This window comes from Condylura cristata, unplaced genomic scaffold (assembly GCF_000260355.1).
Source record: "Condylura cristata isolate star-nosed mole 26May11 unplaced genomic scaffold, ConCri1.0 scaffold00020, whole genome shotgun sequence".
NCBI lineage: Eukaryota > Metazoa > Chordata > Mammalia > Eulipotyphla > Talpidae > Condylura > Condylura cristata.
The window spans coordinates 3,431,773-3,452,808 of NW_004567121.1; the positions used below are offsets into that span (position 1 = coordinate 3,431,773).

At 40.1% G+C, this 21,036-nt stretch overlaps 1 protein-coding gene across 1 annotated transcript in view; it reads left to right on the forward strand.

Moving 5' to 3' along the window:
* Positions 1-21,036, forward strand: part of VWA3B (von Willebrand factor A domain containing 3B) — a 136,632-nt gene that overhangs the window by 51,889 nt on the left and 63,707 nt on the right. Inside the window, 4 exon segments of the mRNA XM_004686005.2 lie at positions 4,679-4,875; positions 10,886-11,040; positions 15,520-15,658; positions 16,703-16,834. Of these exon segments, the coding sequence (XP_004686062.1) occupies positions 4,679-4,875; positions 10,886-11,040; positions 15,520-15,658; positions 16,703-16,834 (623 nt within the window).

Sequence of the window (21,036 nt, forward strand, 5' to 3'; positions counted from 1 at the left end):
AATCAGCAATGAGTTCTCATTTTTTAGATAAAAAACTCAACCAGCAAAACATCTGCATTCAAATAGTATGCCACACTTTCACCAATCAGAGTTGACTTTCTCTGAAAAATTCTCTTGCTACTAACCCTGCCTTATGAGAAGTACTAAAGGAAGTACTTCAGGACTAGAGCACTTTAATCCACACCAGGAAATAAGGAGCACCAGTAAAGACAACTACTTTGGTTAATATTAAAGGCACTATAAATGTAGATTTTACTTGTAATTTTTCTCTATCTGATTTAAAAGACAACTGAATAAAGCAACAATTACAAGTCTGTGGAATTAATGTATAAAGATACATAATTTATATGAGAATTATAAAGATACATAATTTATATGAGAATAGCAACCCTAGGAGTGGGAAGGTCTTGGAGGAATATTAGATAATAAAGTTTTATAGTCTATTGAACTTAATTTGGTGTTAATACAAACTAGATTGTGATAAGATGATAATTGTAACCCTGAAGCCAGCCACTAAGGAAGTATCTGTACAATATAGATCCTCCACAATGTCCTATGCAGGAGTCTGAGATTAAATAACGTTAGGAAAGACTACTTATGCCTTTGCCCATGATGATCCTCTATTGCCAGTTCCTGCAACAAAGGCTTAGGCAGTCCTGCAATAAGGAATCTGCTGAATATTTGTTTCTTTTCAAATATTTTATTTATTTATGCATACAAAACTGGGGTACAGGCCAGAGGTGCAGGGGCAGTGAGGGGCTTCACCAGAGACAGAGTGGGGAGCAGAACAGGCAGATGGACAAAGTACACTGCTGAGGGGAGCAGCGGGCAAGAGAGAAGAGTTCTGCTGCGCCATGTAGATCACCGCTGGCGCGGGGAATCCGACTTGCACGGAAGTGGCCATGGCTTGGCTTAGCTTTGCAGTGTAGTGCTCAAACCTGCTGCGCCATCAGGGAGGGCCCTGAAAGTTTATTTTCAAGCCCCAATCTTTCTGGTAAGGGTCCCTCATTCTGAGTAATAGTCGTCAACATGCAGTTGCAAGTTGTGTTTGTGGAACACAGTGTGTGAAGCAGGACAGACATATTAGTCAGGGTTCTTAAGAGAAACAGAACCCATATTGTGGGGGGCGGAGGCTGTATACACTGAGATTGAAGGAAGTGGTTCACCAATTATGGAGTTAATAAGCTCAAAATGGGCAGAATGGGCTGGCAGATGGGAGGGAAGAGCTGATGCAGCAGTTCAGATCTAATGGCAATCTGTTTTCAGAATTCCCTCTTTCTGGGGGGATATCAATTCTTTATGAAAGCCTTCAACTGACTGGGTAAAGTAGGCTCATAATATAGAGGATAATGTACTTTTCTCAAAGTCTACTAATTTGTTAATCTCACCTAAAAAAAAAAAACCTTCACAGAAATATCTAGAAAAATGCTTGACCCAATATCTGGCACAGCAAAGTTGACACTTAGATTAACATCACCACAGTGGCAGGACAGTTATGACAGTGATAAATCCTTGCTAACTGTGAGCCTGTGGCGAATTGTACCTGAGGGGAGAGGTGGGCACTGATAAACCGCTCAACTGTTTTTTTTTTTGCTCTGGCCCTAACCAGAGTGTTAATGCTTCAGAAGCATTGGCCAGTAGATCTCATTCATTAAAGTATGTTCTTAGATTGAATAAGTAGGACAGAAAGGACCAGGCAATGAATGTGATCTGCCATATGTTTCTCCAGTCGACGAGAGAAAATCTTTAGCAATCTGTCATGTGAAATAAGAAAGGGGTGGAATCGGGCTGAGCTGCAAACTCACAACTCTATAACTGACGTTATTCTGGGCTCTGTAGGTAAAAATTTATGTAATACATTTAATTAAGATAACTTCAGAGGAATGGGAAGAGAACCCTTAGTAAGGCCCATCAACAGATGATGCTCTCATCTCCCATCCTCCAAATGACACCCAGTCACTAATTAGTGTTATTAGCAATTAAAATGGGAAAAAATTTCCCTTTCTCTTCTTTCCTCAGCTTTGGGGCAACTTAGGCTCTCTGGTTTTGAATGCTTGACTACCTCCTCTTTGTGGAAGTTCAAGTTGTCTTGGGGTCTTCGTCCCAACCCCCTTTTCAGTTGGTAATTGGGAGACTGAATCATTCCCTACCTAAGATTAACTGCACCCCCTGGTCATAGGTGAAGCTGGAAGGAGTCAAAAGTTCATCTCTAGTACTTTAAAACCCTGGTTTATTAGAATTTGGTTTAATGTGTTTTCAGGAAGTTCTTTCATGGTAGGTTTGAATTTATAGTTGATAAAGGGCTCTTGTCTTTAAAAGAAAGCAACCCGAAACAGCAGAAAGATGTGGTGTATGTTACTATGGAAATAATTGAATGAAAATTTTATTTCCTACTGCATCTTTAATCAGAAAGAAGAGAGGAGAATAATATAAGAATAAAGAGTAGACAAAGACTTAGAATGTAATTAAACGATGACTGAGAAAAAAAAATCCATCAAGAGGTTTTCACCAAGGAGACTTGATTCCACTGACAAAACAAAACAAAAATCAAAAAAAAAACTGTTCCCTTCTCCTTTTGCTATTTCGCTGTGATGCAGGAGAGTATGCAGGAGAGCCTGGGATCAAAGCTCTGGGAAGCCTTTGATTTGAGCTCTCATACAGGGGGAGAAGACACTTCGCGAATCACACAGCAACCAACCACTGATATTGGGGACACTGCCTAGAGGGGTTTTGATGAGAGATTGGATTAAAGTTCAAAAGCCAAAAACAAGCTTTTTTGAGAAATTCCAGCTCTAGTAGGTTTCAGAGTGCCAGTATTTAAAAGCTGTTCTATGAAAATTTGAGGACATGGTTCACATGTAGAATTAGTGGAGCAGATCCTTTATGTATTATTGAAGGGCAATTGATGCTAAAGTATATTTTATTACATATAGTCATGGGTAAATATGGCTATTACGTTTGTAATACTAATAGCATCTAATAGCAGATGTTACATATTAATTAAAAGTATAATTTAACTTGAATCTGCAACTGGTAGAAGCATAATTGAAGGGATCACCAAATCTTAATTTAGAAGTTCATTTTAGCTTATTCTATTGGCTGCACAGTAGGATTTCCTGGGGAGCTTTGAACGATCCCAGTATCCAGACCATTTGGAACAGAATTAAATGGGTTGAGCCCTAATGTCAGTATTTTCAAAAACTCTACAGAGGATTCCAGTGTGCAGAGTTGAGAACCACTGATCTAAATGGAAATAAACTCTATAGATCTAATATGGAAGAGTCAGTTTTGTTAAAAAACAACAACAACAACACTGCTGTCTGCCCAGCATCCCTTCCTGGTCTACCTAGACCCACTGGGTTAAAAGCTCCACACCCTTTCTGCTGTCCTTCCAGTGGCATGCAAATAAATATTTAATGACCTACTCTCTGGAATAAAAAAGCCCTAATTTGTAACATCTGCTGGTTTCCAGATTCTATTAATGCTCTCAGCATGGCCAGTTCCCCCATGTGGGCAGCACAGTAGTGACTGAGTATGGAGTGGAGGGGAGAGGTGCACGGTCACTCTCACAGGCCAGGGCTGCTTCCAGACATGGAGGGCTCCCCGCAGTTCCACTTTTACTCTCTCCTCTGTGCCCACCCTGAGCACCAAGTCCCGTCAGGTGGCAGTAGGAATAGGAGCCACCTATACACCTCTGCCTCTGCTTGTACGACAAATGGGCGCACGTGGTGCTGTTCAGGTAACGTAACATCTTGTCTCACAGAGTCTAGGTCAGCTTTGAAAACTTGAAGGGAAAGTGCCTGAGGCTGGGAATGTTTGAGCAAAAGAGCTTCTGGGTTATATTTTATGTGCGAACCTGACTACAGTGAATTGTCCTAGATACAAGTCCAGGCACTGACAGGTGAGGTTTCCGAGCCTCAGAGCTGAGGGTCAGACTCTGAATCAGGGTGAAGACACCAAGGCAGAAGGGGAGCTCCTGGGAGGCAGCCTCCCAGCCTTCTCTGGTTGATTAACCTCTATTCAATGTGTGTCCTGCTCCTGCTCTCCTTACCCTCTTACTACAAAGCAGTTCCACATGACTTTCCTCATGGAATTGTTTTAATATATACTTAAGGCCAGTAAATCCTCCCTATCTTAGTAGAGGTTCTTGGAAACCATGACTTGAAGTCAAATAATAGATAAGGAAGCCAGGTCAGTGTTGGTTGGGACTTATTTTTTCTCATCAGTGTTATTAAAAAAAAAAAAAAAAGGATGTTGAATGAAATAGATTTATTCAAGACCCTGCTGTATTAGCTTCCATCTACAGGTGAAATTTGCTGAAGTCAGACAGATGAAGTAGGGTGGTTCACCCAGGTTTGAGCAACATGCCCTAAACAAGGAGCCAGGACTTGAACCCAAAGCTTCTGAGCCAGGTTGACTGCTCATGTACACACAGTCTATCAGTCACCTCCACTTGGGCATGGGAGTCCACTGCAGGGGAGGAGGAAATGAGACTGGAAGATTCCAGTCTTCCAATCTTGTGAGCTAGCTCTTCGCTAGTCCTGCTTTGGCAAGCGTGATTTCTGAAATGAGCACTGTCAACCAGAGAACATGTTAGATACTGTAAATATTAAATGGGGAGGAAATAAGAATGGCTTGTGTAATGTGAATGACTGACAAACTGTGATTCTAAAAATAGAACCAGGCACAACCTCTTTTAAGAGCAAGTCAAATCTGGAGGATACCTGGGACTCGAAGAAGTGGCTGCAGAAATATGGCCTAAAAGCCCAGAAGCTGTCATTTTATGATGTCCTTGCTGACTGTTCCTTCCGTCATGCTGATGGAGTTGTTGATATAAAAGCCAAACCAGAGAACGAGGCCATACAGACCAGTGCAGTAAGTGAAATGAACTTCTGGGCGGGGCTGTGGCTTCCCCTTGATGCCCTAGGTAGGTAAAACCTTCTCCAGCCCAGAAGCCAAGGTCAAGACCAAGGCTGAAAGATAATATGGGTGAGGGAGGGGAAACAGCTTGAATTTCCATAAAGAATGATGCCTGTCTGCTTCTTTAAATGGTACTTGAGAGAGTAGAAATCAAGTCTGGGGATGGTTTCTAGAATATAAATGAATTATACAATAATCATACATAAGTCAGGTACTGGGCTTGTAGAATTCAGGCATTATAAGTCTCAGAATTAGTTGACATTATGGCAAATGAGAAGTTTTTGTTCCCCCATATTGAATAATTGGAGGGAAAAGAGAAACTGCTGGTGCATATGCCCAAATCAGGCATTTCTGTTGTCCTTTCCTATTGTCATTATTTAGGATGCTTGATTCTAGTGACTACCAGCCAGTAATATTGCACTCCCTATAAATATAAAATCAAATTCTCTAAGGGGTTATAGCACAGGAAGGGTTATGAAAATTCTAGAAAGCTGTAGTTCATAATGCCAGTGGGCCTGAAAAGTGCACGCTCCTCAGAGTCCCAGTCTGACACACACTGGAAGGGTAATGATGTGCAGTAATGTCTCCGAAGCTTCAGTCAGTGGGCCATGGGGGAGGAGTCCAGGGGCTGAACACAGGTGTGTATAATAGGAACCAGAAGGCTGTTGACTATTGTGACTATTGGGAAAAACTAAAAACGGTCACAATATGAAACAGCAAGGATACAGTGAATATTCTAAATTGTAAAATGGAAGGCACCAGCACAGTGTAGTGAGAGCTAACGTGTGTGCAACAGAGGAGCTCCCGTAATGAGCCCTAGTCGCTGGGAGAGGAGAGCAAGGGCTTCCTCGTGGGTGTTGTCACTGTACATATTCTGTAAGCCACCTTCCCAATGTCTAGGTCACCCAGGAGATTCGGCCCCACAGAGATGAAATCCCTGTGGCTGATGCCCTGTGCAGTGGCCCCAGGGCTCCGCACCTCCTCAAGGGAAGAGCTCTTTCTTCTGAAGCTACAATAGCCACATGATGGTGGTTTTGCTCTTACTGTTCTATGTTTGCAATGAACTGCGAGGAAAATAGAAAAATTGAATTAGAGAAATGCAGAATTAACGCAAGACTTGTTTCCTGGCTTATGTATTGAGATGCAGAATAATTGGTACAGTGCAGGGAAAATTTCATTTGTGCATTTCCTCTCCCAGTGGTTTTCTGATTTTGTAGACATTATTCAGTAATGTTATTAGTTCAGGAAATCACACATAACTAGGTTTTCATCTTCAAAATACATTAGACCCTGGATATTTAGAAATGTGAATCCTGTCAATTTGAACAAGCTTATCATGAACGAGGGAAGTGTGGTACACACAGGCCACCCCACCATATTTTCATTTTCCTTGTTAAATTTCAGTGAAATTTTACAGAACCAGTTTAAAGAACTTGGCTTTTTTTCTTTCTTTTTTTTTTTTTTTTAAAGATTTATTTACTTATGCACACAAGAACTGGGGTATAGACCAAAGGTGGTGAGAGGATTCACCAGAAATAAGATAGGGAGCAGAACAGAGAGATGTACTGAAATTCACTGCTAAGGGGAGAAGTGGGAGAGACAGGAGAGGTCTACTGTGCCATGTGGGTCAGCAGTCTGGCCAGCAAGCTGGGGTGCAGGCCAGAGGTGTGGGGGGTGGTGAGAGGATTCACCAGAGAGAATGGGGAGCAGAACAGGCAGACCTACTGAATGCTGCAGAGGCTGAAGATAACTTCATAGTGCTGTGACTTAACCCTTGCACAACAAGGGTGCCCCAGAACTTGGCTTTTAAATGGAGGTTCTACCTCAAATGTCTTGTGCTAACAGATCCTATGGTAAAAGTTGAGATGTGTAAGATATAGTTATCACAAATATTGATGTAAAAGGGGGCAGTTTTATTTTAGTGCTCGAGGCTACATATCTGAGCCTGGATGTGCACATCAAATTGTGATGTGTTTAAGGAAAGGAGAAGCAGGCTCTAGGCAAATTATTTAGGGATCCCTCAGACTTCTACCAGGCGGATGTCCCTAAAATTTTAACCCAATTTATAGGTATGGATCCTGGAAACTCATTTACATTGAAAAGTAAATGAATCAACAGGTCATTTAAAATGTATTTGCAGTAGGAGGGGGAAGCAAAAATGCATTTCTAATTTGAGAATTTCAAGCAAAGTTTAGTAACTTGATATTGGGGGGAAGGAGGCTGAAATTACATTGCAGTCAACGGTTGCTTATGCCACTTGTACACAAAGCCAGCCCTGATGTTCCAAACCTTACTCTTGTCTGGCCATTTATCCTGTAACAATGATTTGTTGAGCCTTTGGTATGTACCAGGCAGTGTGGTGTGTTGGAAAGTGCATTTGGAGTGAGGTGACCTGTATGTGAATACTCTGCTCTCAGCTACTCTTAGATGTTGAGCAACTCATTCTACTTGTTTTTGAGTCTCACTCTCTACATCTATAAAAGACCAAATTTAAGAATGTGTCTGAACATGATGTTCAGACCCACAGATGTCCCTTTCCATCTTTTCTTTATTACAGTGTGTCAGAGTAGGTATTTAGGGAATTCCTATATGCTTTCTTTGCGAGTTGGACATTTGTGCTCTCTTTTTATATGTGAGCAAATGCAGTCACAGCACCTCCAAGGACTTAAGCAACTCACCTGTGATCTCGGAGCAGCTGGAGGCAGGGTTTGAATCCCGCTCACTGAGTTCTCAGACGGTTCTCCTCCTGCTGCACACTCTGCTGCCTGACACCTGCACTCATGTAGCTAACGGTCTGGAATGTTGCTGCTGGGAATGCATAGAAACAGTGGGAAATGCTGCGTGATAGGACTAAGAGTGGGAAGAACCTTTAGGTGACTTTCCCAGGAGTGGTGAGAGTGAGAGAGAATATCTTCCTCCTTCCATCCTTGTACTTGATGAGAGGAGGTTGTGCTCGCTGCCTGCCCTGGAAGAGTCAGACTGATCTCATTATGTCCTTCAACCCTGTTCATATCAGTCACGAGCAGATACCTGAGTTCTCCCTCCTGTGTGTCTCTGCCATCCCTTCTCTAAGCCTTCTCCACTCCTTCCTGACTCCTAAGATACTTCCCACAGTGCCCTCTCATCTAGAAGTCAACCCCTCTAACCTCAAGTGTTAAGAAATGTTCTCTTCATGGGTTTGTCTGGGTTGTCTCTTGAGGACTCTGGTTTCTCTCCCACTTTCCTCTGGGCCTGGAGCTGGGTGATGAGCTTCTTGCTCCCCTTGGCTGCTTCATAATCGTTCTTCCTCTATGGTCTCGTGGCATCAGAATATACCACCCAGTGCACCTCCTGAGGGCAACACCTACCAGTCACCCTCCTCAACCCTTTGCTGTCACTGTCTCCAGCTTTTATTCCTAGTGATGTCAGTTCCGTGTGGTGACCCTCCCCACACCCTGACCCTGCATGTTCTGACTACTCTTTCTGCCGTGACATCCTCCTCTACTCCCTTTCTGCCATGCTTGCCATCTGCATCCCTTGACCTTGTCTTAAATGCAGGGTGATCACAGCCCACATAATCAAATCAGACTTCCCACACTGGCCACTTTTATTTTGGTCATCTTCTCCACAACCCTAGTTTTATCAAACTTGGACCCTCACTGGGATTTTCAGTTTCTTGTTTCTACCAGCTTCTCTCTGTCTCCCCTACACAGTAGTCTCTACAGTACATGCTCCACTACTTCCCTCCCTCTCTTAAATTATTGCAAATGGAATTGGCAAAGTCCTAATCCTGATTAATCCAACTTTCTGCCTTACACCTGTACAGTTGATTGCAGTAGAGGAAATGAGAAAACCACAGTTTGATGCCTGGTTTAACTTTAAGTTCATGACCTTTAACTTCAGGTGACTTTTGTCCTACCCAACAATCCTGATCTGTTTTTATGATCCACTCATTCTCCAGGATGTCTACTTTCTCCTTTCTCCCAACCACCTCCATATCTCACTCTTCCCTGAATTGCTAAATCCAGAGATCATTTCTCAGTCTTCTCCTGACTTGACATATATCAGCCTTTGACATAGATGGTCACTTCCTGGAAATTCTTTTGCTTAGTACAAATACACTGTCCTGATTTTCTTCGAACTCACTGGCTATTCTTCCTGACTTCTTTGTTACAGCTTTGCACAGTTCCCAATGTGTAAGCCACAGGGTCTCAAATATTTTCATCTCTGCTCCATTATCATTCGTTGCTTAGGTGACCTTGTCCAGTTCTGCAGCTTTTAATATCAGGTGTTGTTGGTGCTTCCAAATTCAAAGCTTCAGCCAGCCCCAAGTCCTTCCCTGATCTCCAACTGACTATTTGCGTGTTAATAAAATGGCTAATAGGTATCTCACACCTACAGCGTCAGACATGGAGTCCCGCTTCTTCTGTTCAGGCCACTCTCCCAAAAATCTTCTCCTTTTAATTTATTACAATTTCTTTCTTTTGTTTTAGTCTCTGTACCAAAAGCCATAGAGTTATTTCTGAGTCCTCTCTTTTCTTAGAGCTCTCATTAGTAGGTTCTCCGTCTTCAGTTTTGTCTTCACAATACACTTTTAACTTAGAATCTGCATCTGACCACTTCCTGTGGCCCATGCCAGCTACCTGACCACCTGCCTCCCTGCTTCTGCCCTTGACCATCTATAGTCTGTTCTCAACAGAGCAACCAGAGTGATCCTTTAGCACAACTTTAAAACTACAGATGCTACTTAAAACTTTAAATGGTCCCTACTCTGAGAGCATAGATCTTAACATTTCTCATTACAAGAAAAATAGATTTATAGCTGTGTGTGGTGATGGATATTACCTAAACTTTTGGGGGTGATTATTTTGCATTCTATAAAAATATTGAGTCATGGTATTGTATGCCTGAAAGTTGATTACATATCCCCCAGCTAAGTTGGCTTGCAGACCCTGCTGCCTCGGCCTCTTCCTCATGATTCTCTAGCTTTATTTTGTTCTTTCCCTCACTCTATTTCTGCTATACTGACCTTCCTGAAATTCTCACATATGCTAGGCAGACTCTAACCTCAGAGCTTTTGTCCTTGCCATGTACTGTGTGTCCCCAAACTCCCCCCAGGCCTCCCAGGGCCACACTCCTTGTTTCTTTAGGCCTTTGCTCATGTTTCAGCATCTCTTTGAGGCTTTCCTCTTAGAAAAGGAAACTTGTCCACATCCTCTCCCCTCTTCTGCTGCAGTCTCTATTTTCCTCCTTTGCTCCATTTTCCCCCATATTGTTAGTCATCATCTGACCTGCTTCATAATTGCATCTGGCATGTTCCCTGTAATGTGAGCTCCCTGAAGGCAGGAGCATTGGTCTTCCTTTGTGAATTGTATTCCTGGTGTCTGAAGAAGGCCTGGCTTGGAGTAGTGCTTATTGCATTTATAAATTAGTTGGATGAGTGATATGAAACTCTCCTTGGACCAGGTCTATATGTCCCATTGGAAGGTGCCAGAAGTGAAATGAGGTTCTTGGCTGCTTAGGACTGGGAGGAGCAATAGAAAGATGTTTCATTAGAGTCTCAAGTCCTGTTCCCTCTAGATGGTCACACTGACCCTCCAGTCCATTATGAACTGTTATGGTTTTTTTTCCTTGTCAAAAATTGCCCAGTCATTACTGCATCTGCCTGCACCAGGTACCGGGTGTTAGTGGTCTGCCTTGCTAACTATGTGTGTGTGTTTATGTTTACGCAGGATTTCCCTGCTGGAAATCTTAACTTCTCGGGACACACATGAGCTTGAACATGTCTTTCTGAGTTCCCAACTCCCACCTCATGGCATCTAGCACAGGGCTTTCCAGGAGCAGGGCTCAGTATGTTCAGTTGACCAGTGTTGAATGATTTTACTATGGGAGGGAAGTGCCGAGATGTAAAAATAAGGCAGAGCTGAAGATGGCATCTGGAGACATTTCTTCTATGAATGGTTTCTGTCCATTGTCTTTTCCTTAGGAGACCAACAAGAAGACAGTCCATGCAAAATATTGCAGCAGATTTATCCATGCTCCCTGGAAGGATGGGAGTTTGGTTCATGTCTGTATTACCAAGGATAAGTGCACATGGTACAATGAGAGAATGCATGCAGTTCTGGCCCAGATCCAGAGAAGGTTGGTGTGTTTGCCAGGAGGGTACACACTTCCTGGTCTTTGAAATTAAATCTGCTTGACTTTTTGGTAAAAGGTCAACCAAGAGAAAGGCCAATAAAAAATGACAAGTCAAGACTGCCATGTGATGATTTGCTGGTAGACTTGTTAATAATAAGGTGGGGAGGGGATGCTTGGATTCAGACTTTATACTGCCTTGATCACAATGCAAACTCTTAAAAATGACAAGCAAAGGTGGAGGTCCCGTGTGGGTTGCGTCACACTGTAGGGATAAGTAGCACATACTTATGCTCATGTCTTGCACTTGTTGGGGCCGCAGATACACTGCATACTGTATTATATCTGTATATTCTTGAATATTACATTTCAAGGCAACTGAAACAAAGTTGTGAAATAATTGAGTATAATGGAATAATATGTTTTAAAAATCAGATAAAAATAACTTCATGTGATCCCTCTCCATCCTGATGTTTCTTAAAATCGGGTAGTGCTTATGAATCTCGTGTTCTAATGCTATGACCGCAATATCAGCCCCTGGAGGCTGGTCTATCTGAATGTGGTTGCCTCCATGATGCCAGGGGACAACTTTAGACCATAGAGACTGAAGTCCATTAGGTGCATGGACTCTGAGGTCAGTAGAGCTGGATACTAATCCCAGCTCTGCCACTTTTGTGACCCTGGAAAGTTAGTTAACATCTCTGTACATCAATTTTTTCATTTACAAAATTGGAAAAATAGTGCCATTTATACACTTGTTCTACCGATTTGATGAAATACTAAGTCTAATGAGTTTGGACTGCTATTCAACCTGCAGTTGCCACTTGAAATGAGAGTACCTTTCATCCCTCTGTTTTCTGTTATAAAACCACAAGGTGTAGGCCCCAGTCTGCCCTGTACCTTAGAGCCGCAGTTTCTCAGAACACAGCTGGCAATAGATTACTCAGAATAAGCAATCTTTGTTCTGTAGAATTCTCTGCTAATGGTTTTGGAGTTGACTAGGGCAAAGTAGTTTGACTTAAGATTTGGAAGAAAAAGGATACTGTTAGAAGACACCCCACCTGCCTTGCCAGGTCTATTGTAGCTCCCCTCTCGCCAGATATCAAACATTGCTGGAAAGTTTCCTTTACTCCTCTATAAGATTTTATGGAGAATTGGTATCAACTCTCCCTTCAATGTTTGAAAAATCACTGTTGAATCATTTGAGCCTGGAGGTTTTCTGTGGGAAGGTTTTTAATGAAGCATTGAATTTCTTTAAATGCACATAGGTGTGCATTTGGTTGATCATTTATGTTGTCTTTATTTTCTAATCAATCTGGCTAAAAGTTATCCATTCCGTTGATGTTTGGAAAGACCTAATTTTTGGTGTCATTATTTTTTTTTTCTCTAAGATTTTCTCCTTTTTAAGCCATTGATTTCTACTCTTTGTTATTTCCTTCTTTGTGCACACTTAAATTTTTTAAGATGGATGCTTAAATCATTGATTTGAGACCTTATTTCTTTCTAATATAAGCATTAATTTCATAAGCTTTCCTGTGCTTTAACCATTTCTCACAAATTTTGATATATTTTATTAAACTCACCTCAATGCATTCTCTGTTTCTTCCAGGAATGCTTCTTTGACCAAAGTTTTATTTATAAATGTGTTATTTATTTCCCAAGTCTGTGTATTTTTCTGATAGCTTTTTCTTAGTGATTTCTGTTTTATTTCACTGTGGACAAAGAATTTTTGTATCTTTTCAATTCTTATGAATTTACTGAGACCTATTTTTTGTTTCTTTGTGGTCCAGAATATGATAGGGGAAAGAAAAAAAAAATACCACACATACTGGTTTTGTTGATTGGAAGGTTCTATAATATCTCAGCTCTGTATTGGTTGATAATATTATTCAAATCTTCTATACTATTACTGATTTTTTTGTTTAACTGTTCTATAAATTGAGACGAGTGTTGAAATATCCAATTCTAGTTGTAGATTTGACCTGTTCTCTTTTCTGGTCTATCAATTTTTCTTCATATGAAATTCTTTTAATAGGTGCACCATATGTTTAGGATTATTATGTCCTGTTGTTGAGTCAGTTCCTTTATTGTTATGGAATATCTGACCATTTTAGCATTTACAGATTATATCTACTTAATTTATCACAGTCTACCTTCAGATAGCATGAATCATAATCTCTATCAAGAATCCTACGATATCTTCTTCCTTCCATATTTGCTCTTGTTGTCCTATACTTTACTTCCACATATGCTGTGAAACCACCATATAGTAGTCAATTGTCTTGTAAACAGTTTTAAAATTTGAATAAATGTATTTTGTATTTATCCTCATGTTGGTATTTCTATTGCTCTTTACTTTTTTTTTTTTTTTTAGAGATTTATTTACTTATGCATACAGAACTGGGGTACAAGCCAGAGATGCAGGGGCAGTGAGAGGATTCACCAGAGACAGAGTGGGGAGCAGAGTGGGGAGCAGAACAGGCAGACTGACAAAGTACACTGCTGAAGGGAGCAATGGACGGGTCAGGAGAGGTCTGCCACACCATGTGGGTCACCTCCCTGGTCAGGACTCGAACTCGTGCTGAAGCAGCTTTAGCTCTTTTGTGTTGCTCTTGATCCCATTGTACCACCGGATCTTTACTTTTTGACATAGAATTTGGTGCAGGTTTGTTGATGATGAATTATCTAAACACCAAAAAACTTCTAATTTCCTTTTATTTTTGGAGGATAATTCTTTCTAAGTATAGAATTCTAGGTTTACAGTTTTACTTTTCAGTACATTAGAAATCTTTATTGTTTCATTAAAACTCTTGGATCTTTGGATGTGTTGTTTTCATAGAACTTGGAAATATTTAGTAAAAATAACTTCAAGTGTTTTTTCTTTGTCCGCCTTCCTCCTTCTTAGATGCTAATTACACAACTTAGACTCTTTGATATTGTTCCCTGGGTATTTATTGTTTTAATTTTTTTAGCCTTTTTTTTCTCAGTGTGTTTCATTTAGAATAATTTTCTGTTGCTTTACTTTCCTTAAAGTTCCATGATCTTTTCTTCTTCTAATGTTTAATTGACTGTTAACATAAAGTATATGTTTTCATTTCAGTTATACTTCCAGAAGTTCCACCTGAGTCTTTTATAAAGCCTTCTATTTCTCACCTCAAACTGATCATACTTTAACTCCTTGAACATATGGATTGCATTTTATAATAGTGGTGTGACATTTGTTCTGCCAATCTATTACATTATCGTGTCATTTTAGATCTGTTTCTGTTGATCCATTTTTCTTCGGTTGACCCATTTTCTTGCTTTTTTGCCTGCCTGGTAATTTCTTACTGGGTGTCAGACATTTTGAATTTTACATTGGTGGGTTCTGAATTTTATTGTATTTTTACTATATGTTCTTTGATGCAGTAAAAGTTATGAAATTACTTTGATCCTTTTGGAGCTGACTTTTAATTTATGTTAGCTTATATTCAGGGCAGCCTTTACTCTAGGGCTAATTTGGTATTACTGCTAAGATGATACTCTTGTGAGGACTCTACTTGATGACCCTTATGTTAAAGAGACTATTCCACTGTGCTTGGTTGGAAGAGGAACTGTTACTAGCTTTGTGTAATTTCTGAAGTGTTGATCTACTTCCTTGTTAGTGATTTGTTCTCTGGTTTCACTAATTCTTTACATGTTCTGATATTTACTTAGCCAAGATCTCCAGGGCATCCTTCTGCAGATTTCCAGAGGGAATTCTCATTCTTTCTCTGTCTCTCTCCATCTCTCCCCACCTTTTCTCTCTCCTGCATCAGCCTCCTCCTCCAGCATTTTTTCCATCCAAAGCCTAATTGCTTAGGTCCTGCTAAACTCTGAGCTCTGTTTCAAGTATTTTTCCATCTTCTCCTTCCCCCACTTCCTTGGCTTTGCCTGCAGCTATATACTTAATTTACATCCTGTGACGGGAACCTGAGCATGAGCCACAAAAGCAGCCCTGCTCATACAACCACCTGGTACTTGGTAATTACAGAGATCTGGGTTTGCTTGATACTGTCTGTAAGCTTCACTGAAGCTCCAGGAATGTGCTGGCACTACTAGCTGGATTGCAATCAGCAGGATTAGAAGGACAAATTGTCTGAAGTCATAGCTGAGTGCCTCAAAATATCAGATGACTGGAAGTAATTTACTTTTGGCTTTGAAACTCAGTATTGGATTTATTTTTCTGTTGGATTTTACTAGTTCTGTTTTTCTTGGATTAATGTTGGATAGTGGAGGGGAGTAATGAGGGAGCCAGCTCAAATGTAGAATTTTCTATGAAAACCCTCCAAGTGAGTGATCCTCTCACAGAAGATTGTATATAATCAATATAACACAGCTCTGGCCTCTGTAGCTCTATAATTAAGTTCTTAGGAAGATGCTTGCAATATTACAAGCTGTCGGGGACCGGCTCTAACCATTTACTTGTAATCTTTATTCCCTCCCCTCCCCCCCCCCCAACACCAGGATTAAGTGGATACAGGATGGAAGTCAGAGCCTCTTCGGAAAAGTATATAGTGACTGTGTCTACATTCTCATTGATACGTCTCACTCAATGAAGGGCAAACTGGATTTGGTGAAGGACAAGGTCATCCAGTTTATACAGGTTAGATGTAACTATCAGGTGCATGCAATTGGGAGCCTATCATAAATGCATTTCCATCACTCATCACCTGTAGTACTATGAGAGGAGTACAGGTGAGGTTTGCTTCAAGAATCCACAGGAAAGTCACTTCAGAAAATAAACTCCCATTTGCCACTTAGAGAAGCGTCAAGAGACCTTTACCAGCAGTCTCTTCCTTTGACTGGTGGGTTACCAAGGGCGCTTCTGTGTCTATTGCTTCAGGTTTTCTCTGTCCTGATATCTGTGGTAGTCACATACCTCTGCTGTTCTCCAGATATTTTTCAGGTTGGCGTTTTAATTTCCATTGTTTATTAGGGATGCCTTGTGCACTGGCCCCAGAATTGAGGTGTGGGAGGAGTTTATCTAGGCTGTTGTTTAGGAGCTTCCCACTCTTGTTCTACCTGATCTTCTGAGTTGTGTGGCCCAAAAGCATATATTTCACCATTCCTAACTCCCAACTTACACAGCTGTAAATGGCACTATGGTGCTATCATGAGACGGTAGTGTTGATGTGTTAAACAGAGAAAATAGTTGTGAGGTGTGTTTGATAAATACCAAATATAATTTTTAATTTGATAAACCTCTACTGAGAAAGATGGGTTGATGGAAAGAAAGTGAACAGATCTGTAAGTGAATAACAGGCTTAATGAAATGATGACATTGCGTTGGATTCCTTTTTTTAAGCAGATGTGTTTAGTGTGCTGACTGGGAGTATCATTAATGTCAGCATTAAGTACAACATTTAATGTCACATTATTTATAAGCACCTATGTGTGGTATGTTTATGTCGTCACACATATATACATAGACACACACATATACTTGTTACATCCTAATATCCAAATGGTATATATTTTATTTAAATGTCTTTTTTTTAATGAGGCAAGATGGTTTTATTCCATATAATTTTAAGTTTCTGAACCTGAAAATGCACATAATCTCACTTAAAATGTATCAAACTATGCTTGTTCTAATCTTTTCTTCCATTTAGCAGCTTTATGGCTAAATAATAATTGTTTCTTACAGGAACAGCTGAAATATAAAAGGAAATTCAATTTTGTACAGTTTGATGCTCAAGCGGTGGCTTGGCGGGAAAAACTTGTTGAAATTGATGAAGTTAATTTGAGACAGGCTCAGTCCTGGATTAGAAACATTGAGGTAAGACAGAGGCTAGGTCTGGAAGAAGACACCTAACTTTATCACTTGCTGCTAATGCTTTGAACTCCAAGGTTGGTAGCACCTTCCATAGAAACTCATTTTGTTCCTATTCCCAACAAACCTGCAAGTCTCATTTCCAGACCTCTTGGCTCAGAACTCAGTTCCTATATGAAAACAAATTTCAAAATGTACGTATTTTGTACTTAAACATTCAGATTTGTTTCTCCCGGAAGCTCCTTTTTGCTTCAAATGATGTATTTAAAACATTTTCAAAATAAATACTTTCCGAAAATGTTCCTACTTTTAACAGTGAACTTTGTTCAAAAATAATGCATTTGTGGATACACAGTGTCCAGTATGAAAACTAAAATTGTGAAATAATTGGGAGAAGGGCTGACAACAGGAAAGAGTTAGGACAGCAGAATGTAGGTAAGAAGGTGAAATCGTTCATCAGGCACACATTGTACTTACAGAACTTTAAGGCTCTGCTCTTGGCTTTACATATACCACTGGGGAGGATTTTCCTCTCCTTAAATGTTTTCTTATGTCTCAAAGTTACATTGAGTTTTAAAATGATTTTCCCAGAACCACATAGCATTGTGGATACTTGAGATATACTAAAATTGAAACCAAGGGATTTTCTCTAAAAGTTCCAACATTTATTTTTTTAAAGAGCAGTGTCTGAGTTTAGAATCTGAGATCCTTCTGGAAGCTACAAATGTGCATTAGTGGACCTCCCTGAAAATTAGCAGAGCAGAAACTGGGCTTGTAATTGGGCAATTTTTCTTTTTTAAAATAGGAGGAGGAAATCTGTTCTGTAAGAATCAATAACCCTGTCAAAATTGGGCTTACCTGACTACCATATCCTAGGAATGAGTATTATACTCAACTTGTTAGATTTCAGCTTTTACTGATGAGTGACTTGTGTTACATGTTATCACCTTTTACAGACTTACAGTAGGAAATAGATTCTTAATACAAAGCTACTAACTTAGGGCTTCTGGTAACAAGATAGCCTATATGAAATCTCATTAGATGATAACATTGGTTCTGCTTTAGAATCAGCCATCTAAATGGCTAAAAAACCCAACATTTTTCTCTTCTTTGCAGAAATCTTAGTTGAAACCTCTTTGTTTGCTTGTTGGTGGTGCAAAAATTATTTTCAAGAAGATGGAATCCTTGGCTTGGACCAGGAATAAACCCAGTAAATTCAGAATACCGTCCACGCCTCCTACTGTGTGTGTGTGCTGGTGTCGCAGAGCAGGGCTTCCTCCACCAGGCACAGCTCCAGGCCAGGAAGGACAACAGGGCCTGGGCCATAGTTGGGGAGGGTCTGGCCCCCCACTGCCATGGGGGAGCTCTGACCCAATTTCCTATGGTTCTCAGTCTGACTTCCAATTTTCTGCCACTTTCCCCACATAACCTAACCTGTGGGCTTCTGCTACCCCAAATAATGCAGCAGTTAAATGATGATATTTTTTTAGACTTCTAAAGCTGAAATCAATTTAAATTTATGAAATGGTTGCAGAAATAGTGAGAGCTTCTCCTAGTGTTGATATATCACATACCCATAATACATTGATCAAAATGAAGACAATCACATTAATATTGCTACTCAAATTACAGGCTACAGTTAGAGTTCATTATTATTTTCTTACTCTTTATTCCTCTTCTGTTCCAGCATTCAATCCAGATCCCATTTCACTGCAGGGTCCCCTTTGTCTCCTTCAGTCGAATATTCCTGTCTTTTATGGCCTTGACATTTCTGAAGGAATGAATCGGAGGTTTTGTAAAAAGTCCTTTGTAAAAAGTCCTTCAATTTGGCTTTGTCTGGCATTTTCTGATGATTAGAATGGGTTTGTGGAATCAGAAAGAAAACCACCTCAATGGCTTATCCTCATCCATTATATCAAGAATACATGATGTTGATACAACTTAATATGTGATGTTTACTTTGATCACCTGGTTAAGATGGCATCTGCAGGTTTCTCCCCTGTTATTTATACATTCATAAATAATAAATGTTTTGCAGGAAACACTTTGAAGATATGCAGATTTGTTCTCTGTCCCTTAATTCACCCATAAATTTTAACATTCATTGGTGGATATTTCCTATAACAGTTATTACTGAGCTTTTTTTTTTTTAATTTTTTTAATTTATTTTTTTTTAAAGATTTATTTATTTGTGCATACAGAACGGGGGTACAGGCCAGAGGCATTACTGAACTGTTTTTAATGGTAATTTTTTAATGTCCTTTATTACTTTTATACTTATTTATTTTTTAAAGATTTATGTATATTTTTTTAAGATTTGTTTATTTATGCATACAGAACTGGGGTATAAGCCAGAGGTGCAAGGGCAGTGAGAGGATTCACCAGACAGAGAGTGGGGAGCAGAACAAGCAGATCGACAAAGAACACTGTTGAGGGGAGAGTGGGTCAGGAGAGGTCTGCCACGCCATGTGGTCACCTCCGGTGCTGGGGATCGAACTCACACTGAATCGGCTGCAGCTAGCTTGAAGTGCTGTGTCCTAACCCACTAGGGAGGACCCACTTTTACACTTATTTATTGGAATTTTTCTTTAAGGAAGAGAGTCTCACTTTTTCTTCCTTTTTATTTACTCATCAGTCATTTATTTGCTTCACTATAAACTCATGGATATTTATTTTACTTTTTAAATTATTATTAATTTCATTTCTAAATGGCTCCTACTTTGTCACTGAGAACACCTTTCGTGTTGCCTCCTTTTTAAAAAGATTTATTTTTATTTACTTATGCATATAAGGACTGGGGTATAGGCTGTGTGGGGGAGGACAGGGTGAGAGAATTCACCAGAGGCAGAGTGGGGAACAGAGCAGATGGCTCCTCTAAAATACACTGCTGAAGGAAGAAGCAGGGAGACAGGAGAGGTCTCTGTGGTCTGCTGTGCCATGTGGGTCAGCTCCCTGGCTGCAGTGGGTGGTAATAGAGTGACAGTGCCGAGACTTGAACCCCTGTAACACCAGGGAGGCACATCCTCCTGTCCTTTAAGCACCCACTCCTTGTTTTTAAACACTTTACTTGCTGGCACTGTAACATATTACATACTCGTCTGGTTTTCTAGCCTCAGTCCTGGAATCTATTCCTTCCTTCCTCCAAGGAATCCTATTTCTTTTATTTGGGAATGGTATTTAGAAACCCAGATCTTGGCATCTGGGTATGTTTATTGTACCAGACTATCATTGCTTCTAGGCCTTCTTAGTGTATAATAGTCCCTGTCTCCACAAACATCTATAATTATGTATCTTCTTCATTTATATTTACATAAAAAAGAAAAACAAAGCCATGACTTCATACTGATGGCTCTTGCTCCAGTCCAGAGCCACAGGGTCTGTTTGTAATGAATCTATTTGTCACTTTGACTGTGAGAAGCCCTACTTGCATGATCTGTAATGAATTTATGTGCTCAACCTTATTATACTCATAAAGTAGTTCAAAATTGCTAGCCCATACTTTATGAGAAGAAAATTTATCAGTTTGAGTGTGGTGTTTTTGTAACATTGTTTTTTTCTTTAGCTTTACAGTATCTGTTCAAAAACAGCTTTCTAAAGTTATAACGTCAGGTACTTTGACTCAGCCCCTCAGTGTGTTCACCCATTAGCTGTATAGTTAGATTCATTGGTCAAGGGCTACGTTCTATCTTGGAATACCTTTATATCCCAGTCATATCCCAGTTAAATCCATTCATTCTAGTGTCATTTTGACAAATGCATAGTCAGTATTTACATCACAGAACTGAAGACAATAGCTCTATCACCCCACACCACCCCCAATTTCTTCATGTACCCCCAACTAGTTAACCTCTTCGCTCTCTTGGTCATCACTGCCTTGTCTTTTTGTTCCTATGGTTTTATCTGTTCCAGAATGCCATGTAGATGTAACCATATAATATGTGGCCTCTTTGTTCTAGTTTCTCTCACTTAACCAAATATATTAAAGATTCACCCAATTTATTCCATCCATTGAGAAGTTCCTCCTTTCTGAATAGAAAGTGGTTTATCCATTATCTGTTGAAGGACATCTGTGTTTTTACCCATTTGGGGAATTTATTTTATAAATAAAATGGGCTATGAATATCTGCATATAGTTTTTTAGGTAAACATCTCTCACACAATATGTAAATGTTTATCTGAGATTTTTACCTTGTTCGCAAACTAACGTG